This window comes from Vanellus vanellus (genome assembly GCF_965231255.1).
Source record: "Vanellus vanellus genome assembly, chromosome: 2".
In the NCBI taxonomy this organism is placed as follows: Eukaryota; Metazoa; Chordata; class Aves; order Charadriiformes; family Charadriidae; genus Vanellus; species Vanellus vanellus.
The window spans coordinates 132,423,079-132,429,078 of record NC_138906.1 but is presented as its reverse complement, the minus strand read 5'-3'; the positions used below and the strand labels follow the sequence as shown (position 1 = coordinate 132,429,078).

General features: G+C 42.9%; 1 protein-coding gene across 1 annotated transcript in view; it reads right to left on the bottom strand.

Annotated features, from left to right (window-relative positions):
• Positions 1 to 2,435: 2,435 nt before the first annotated feature.
• The window catches only part of CSPP1 (centrosome and spindle pole associated protein 1), a 64,576-nt gene continuing 61,011 nt past the window's right edge, over positions 2,436 to 6,000 (bottom strand). Inside the window, exon 30 of the mRNA XM_082479082.1 lies at positions 2,436 to 3,261. Coding sequence (XP_082335208.1) covers positions 3,035 to 3,261 — 227 coding nt within the window. The 3' untranslated portion in view covers positions 2,436 to 3,034. The remainder of the gene's footprint in view (positions 3,262 to 6,000) is intronic.

Here is a 6,000-nt window from a genome sequence, read left to right as displayed (position 1 = left end):
CTTTCATCAGTGCAATCAAAACCAGTCTAATCTACAGCTACTTGTTTTACAGTTGCCTTTGCCTCTCATGCTCTCGTTTCAAAGGAACAAACCCCGGCCTGCTGAGTGCCTTTCGATTGACTAGGATGTGTCTTCTCACTGATAGCCAAATACAGGGTGAAAAAGAATGGTAAGCTTATTAAAAAAAAAAAAAAAAAAAGAAAAGAAAAAACCTGCTTGTAGGTGGGCTAGTCAAATGAATCCCGTAACACTGCACAGATAGAAACTCAAATACTGCATTTTGCTTTCTGGGAATTAAAATATTAATATGCAACAGACTGGAATGAGGGTGGATGGAAGGGAAAGGCTGGGATTAGTTCATCTGACTGGGAACGCACCAGCCAGCTCAGCCTTGTCAGTGTCTCTGGTTTTGTAAGTAAAAGTGGGAGTGGAATTGTTTTCCAGTGTGTTCCCCCAAAACTCAGGAGTAGCACAGGAGAGAAGCGTGAAGACTGAGGAAGTGGATGAGGAAGCCTCACCTCCGGGGTGAAGGAATGCGCCTTTCCCCAGTGAACTGGGAGATAAGCGAAATGCAGCCATTTACAGCAAGCTCCAAAAATAAGTGTAAGCAGTTCAATGAAATAGCTATGGAAAAGCCAGTGAAGGGAATTAAAAGGCATGACCTGTAACTAGGAGCTTTCTCATAATGTTAATTGGGGTGGAGCAAAACCAAATTGCATTTATCAAAGTTGGAAGGGGGAGAATTAAACCTTACTGCTTCATTCTGTTGCATACTCAAATTTAGTAATGACTTCTTTTACAGCATGACCTTCCCATGCCATACCTTATTTATTGCTGAGGTGGAAGAGGCCCGATAGCTGTTCAGTCTTGGCCCGTGGGACACTGGACTCCCGTATCATCATTACTCTTGCCTGTACCTCTCTTTAGTTCCTGTAATGCCAGAACTGCACTAGCCGTACTCTGGATATCCTGTTGACTTGCAGCACAAGAGGCTCTGTGGTGGGGTCATAACTGTATCGTAAAACATTTTCACCTTAGCTGCTTCAAAATATTTGGGGATTCCTGCCTCTGGGAAGTGCAGAATTGAGCAGCCATCATCAGGCTTGTACTGCATGCTGTAGCCTGGGTCACGGCTTGCACTAAGACCCCTGCATTACTTGCTGGCCACTGGTGTCATAGCCAAACTGTCGTGGTTTAGGCCAAAATCCACTACTGTGGACCTGAGGGACCCCAGATGGGACCAACAGATGCTCCCCTCTACCCCTCTTCAAAGAGAGAGGCAGAGGAGGAAAAAGAGACTTATGAGTTTAGAAGGAACTAAACTACTTTAATGAAATATTAATAATAAAATAAAAAGAAATAATGAAAAATATACAAAACTGTATCAAGCTCCCAAGATGACAGTCACGTCACGGGCTGGCACTGGGGCAGTCCCAGGCTGGACTCGGTGACGGATGGGATCTGGATTCAGGATCGGGGTCACAGGCAGACAGAGTCCTCAGACGTCGGCCATTGAAGGAAGAGAGCTGACCCTTTGATCCCTCAGCTTTTATACTGAACATGAGGCAGATGGGATGGAATACCCTGTTGGTCAGTTTTGGGTCACCTGTCCTGTCCGCTCCTCCCCACAGGTGGGACCCCCACTATGCTTTTCCGCTTCCAACCCTCCAACAGGGCAAATATCAAAGCTGGTTGGCCTTGGGGGTTATAACAATAAGTATAAGCAGGAGCCTCTCTGCATCCCACGCCTGGGCATCAGCTATAGACAATTGGTCTTATCACTCTGAGAGTGAACACTGACTGCACAATATGCTGTTAATTTCAGAAGTTAGAAGAGGCCCAGCTAAGAAGTGAAGTTAGTGAACAAAATTGTTCCTGTTTTACCTCAAACCAGGACACCAAACTGATGAACATGATAAGCCTTTGAGCTGACGAGCCAAAAGCTCATGGCAAGAATTATCCTGATTTGGCACTCCCTCTCTGGGAAGGAACAGGCTGGAGCCATGAAAAAGCTAAGCACAACAGAGATGGCTGCTGAGAGAGGTACCTCAACGTTACCTGCTGTCAGCTGGTGCTGTGGCCTTCAAGCAGGTAAACAGAAGCTTCAAGGCAGCATTTTAGTAAAAAAATAAGGACATTTTTACAAGTTGTTTCTGTTTCATCATTTGTTTTTCCCTGCTGGTCAAGCTTTGGCCTCTGGCTAGGAATTCCTAACCAAGAGAAAAGCTGCTTTACCTTGATGGTTCTGTTCACTGAACTCCTAAAATCTTGCTTCCATCTAAACATCCTTCTTGCTAAAGCTCTGTCTTTTATTCAACAACTTCTCCATGTGTTTCTCCTGCTTCCTTGAAGACAACCTTAACATTCAAGTTTGTTCACGAGTAAATGTAAGCTGAAGCAAATGGTAAATTAAGAAAATTGAAGTCTGCTTTCACAGTTTTAGTAACAAAATAATTTATTAACTCTTAAATCAGAACCATAAATTAAATATATGTAACAGTATCTGTATTTCCAGCACATAACAGGTTAGGGGATATAAGAAACTGCCAATAGTCATTTTCCCATGAAACGATTTGCTGAGCTTCCATGCAGGACAGCACTCATCGCTGTATGAAATGCAAATGCCCTTTTACTCTTTCGTTAAAAGCTTAAAGTGCACCTCTGCTGTTGGGTTACTCTCTTTCCAGACAGTTTTGGAGTCTGGCTATAAACAAAGCTAAATATTAACTTTGATTTAATATCAAATTCACACACACACTCTCTCTGGTTTTGTGCTAGAAGTCCAGCTCTGAGGCTGAAACTTGTATAAAAAGTGCAAAAAATGCCAAGCTATCCCTCTGCTTCCTACATCATGTAATATAAAACATCCCCGCTCTGTGCCTCCATCACGCTGCAGCTTCTGGTACTTCATTATTGCTATTTTGAGTGACACACGCAGCTCCACACTATGTACACGGATGCAACCAATGCCCAGAGGAGACCCTGGAAAGCGCAGCAGTGTGCAGCAGCCCCGGCTCCACTGCGAGGGCTCCCCTCAGCCATGGGCGGTCGAGAGGCCTTCCCAACTCAGCGGCAGCGTGTTATCGGGTGGAAGCTTTGCTGGGCTGGACTGGTCAGCCATGAGCCTTCGGAGCGTCTCTGAGGTGCCCGGTCGCAGCCAGGGCTCTGTTGCCACCGTGTCGACAGAACTGGGCCGTCTGTTGTCCTCAGCTGGAGTGTGCTTCAACAGGTCATCCGCTTCGCCCAAGGAAATGTTATCACCTGACAGAGATAGAGCACAACATCCATATGGTAAAGGGGACAAAAGCTTATCACATCTTACCACAACATTTTGTTATACCAAAGAGGCTAATTTGTCTGCAATAAATGCATAAACAATGCTTTAAAATTACATTTATTTCTCCGTAACACACACGTTTGCTGTGCTGGGGAACCGAGGGAACAGAGCCCATCTACAGCCAAGAGCAGCCACGCCAAGACTGTGATTTCTGATGCCAACAGCTCCTCCCCTGCCAGATCAACACGGCAGCCAGACAGGCACCCTGGGATGGGCTGGGTAGAAGGTTCCAGCTCTCCCAAAGCCTCCGACTATAGGGATGAGTCAAATCTGTCAGTGCATATATGCCTAGGAAATGGATATACAAATAAGGCCACTAAATTACAGTGTTACGGCTAAACGCTGCTGTATAGACAGTCGCTTACTCAGGCCAGAACTCAGGAAGGGGTGAATTATTTTAACACTGGTAAACTGTACAAATGCAAACAAGTCTGCACAGCACAGTCCAACATAGCTAATAACCCTAATGCAATCTCATGCTGAAATGCAGACTGCATAAATCATCATCTTCCCGCTACAAAACACCAAAAACAAACAAAAAAAAAATGCCAAAAAATCCAGCTTGGGGTGGTTACTATTCTGAACTCCACTGTTGTTATTTGTGCAAGGTTCAACTTCGCACCTACAACAGGAATTAAAATTGCGATGTTTTCCTCTTTGAGTTGAGTCATGTAAATTGGGGTTTTTTTAAAACTGGGCCAAAAAATGTTTGAACAATTTGGATGTGTGTGCTCCACACATCCAAAACCACAGAAGTTTTTGCAGAAACATGCTGATTCCAGTAAAACATAAGAATTTTATATACTTTAGTGATAACATATTCGACTTGAGTAATTCATGTCATGTAATTTAAGTATTTGGATGATTTTTCCAAACTTCAGTTTTTCATTCTGGAAGAAATGACTTTTTAAAGTTTGATTTTAAACCCAAGCTTCTTGTTTCTTCTGTAACAGGAAAATCTACTTTCTATCCAGCTTTAGGTTGTTTGCAGTTAGTTTTAGGGCTTGTGGCCTGTAGTTAAAATAATGCAAAATGCAAACCAAAAATCTTAAGTTTCTTGTCAGTGACACGCAGAGGCCTGCCTCGTTTTCACTCTATTCTTAATAAAAATCAGTAAAGCAATTTGAATTAATTACTGTATCTTTTATCCTTAGAAAATGAGTTGGCAGTAATAAGAAAGGTTGATTCATTATATTTAAGCGTATGAATTTAACCTTAATGCAGGTAAAACATTTCCTCAGTAAGACAGACACCTAGTTGTAAAATTTCTGAGACCATCTTTTCTCTCCCTCTTACTCAGATGTAATACAGGATTTTCCCATGAAAATTCTCAGTTTAACACTCTCAGTAAACAACATAAAAAATGCATTTTAGTGAAAGTTACACCTGCACATGTACGGTATAAAAAGGTAAGTTGAAGTGCAGTCTGCTTTCCTGAATCTTACACTCTGTTTGCCACACAGCTGCAGGAGATTCACCAAAGTTCTGTCTCATTTTCCTTTCTTTATTTGCACAGCAATTCCTCCATTGTGCTCTTCTCCCCCTCTATTTATTGACACTTGAAAGCCGATGGTCTAAGTCCGGGTGTGAGAACCGACGCAGCAGCCAGGTGTGCAGATGTGAAGGCACGGACAGAAACTGCACAATCCCACACACGAAGGCTCAGTTGTCCTCTCAGTGCCTAAGGCAGGAGGATGCACATTCCAAACCAGAATGCCGACTACTTTTTGTTTAGTAAGAATTTGGCAGTGAATCCACTAGTTCTGTCACATCACACAGACGGCGATCTGATCATCCTCCAGGCCGCCTCAGGCTGGGTAAAATAAAACTTCTCTGTAACATTAAAAGGGTAAACAGACCGCCCTCTCTCTAGGTACAGTCATCCCCTTTGCTTGATGCAGGGTCTAAAGTCAGCACAGTGAGGCCTCTTGGTCTGCTAAATCCTGGGTCAGATGAACTCTCCTGCAGGTTGGAACCCGCAGTTTCTAAATACAAAAGTTATGGTGGGGTTAACAACAGTACACTGCAGGGAAAACAATATCTAAAGAGAATTAATTTTTTTTTTACTCCTTTTTTTAAGAGATGATATTTAGAGACAATAAAAATAAGGGAATGTATTTGTTGAAAGACAAATAAGCTGTGGACTTTCAGAGCAGAGGGCTGGATTTCGAGTTTAAATATTACTGCCTTCAAAGGCAAAGCCATTAGATCTTCCAGCAGTTAGAGGGAACAACTTTCTTGTTAGAGATAAGCTCATAGTGCACATCACTATGTCAGACTCAGTTGGTGCTGCTTTTGGAAAGTACAACAGACCAGCTACAGTACAAAAGTTGCTTCATTATGCATTTTAACACTTGGTATACTCCATAAAATTCTTAATTGGGCCTCATATAAAGACTTTTCTTTGGAACTTGCCACTTGATAATTCACAGTTTGTATCTGGAGGCTGAGGATAAGCAGTCCTCTTTCCCGCATGTGAAATGCCCGCTGTAGATCAGCACAGGCTCCAGCATTCCTTTACTTAAAGGCACAGAGGAATGCCTAAAGAGTCTCAAGCAATTTAGGCAACTACTCTTACGTATAGCAGGGTCTCAGCCTCTCTAATGTGCTCAAAGCTGTGAGAATTCTCTCTTCTGTGTCTGCTCTTGTTTACGCAGTTAGGA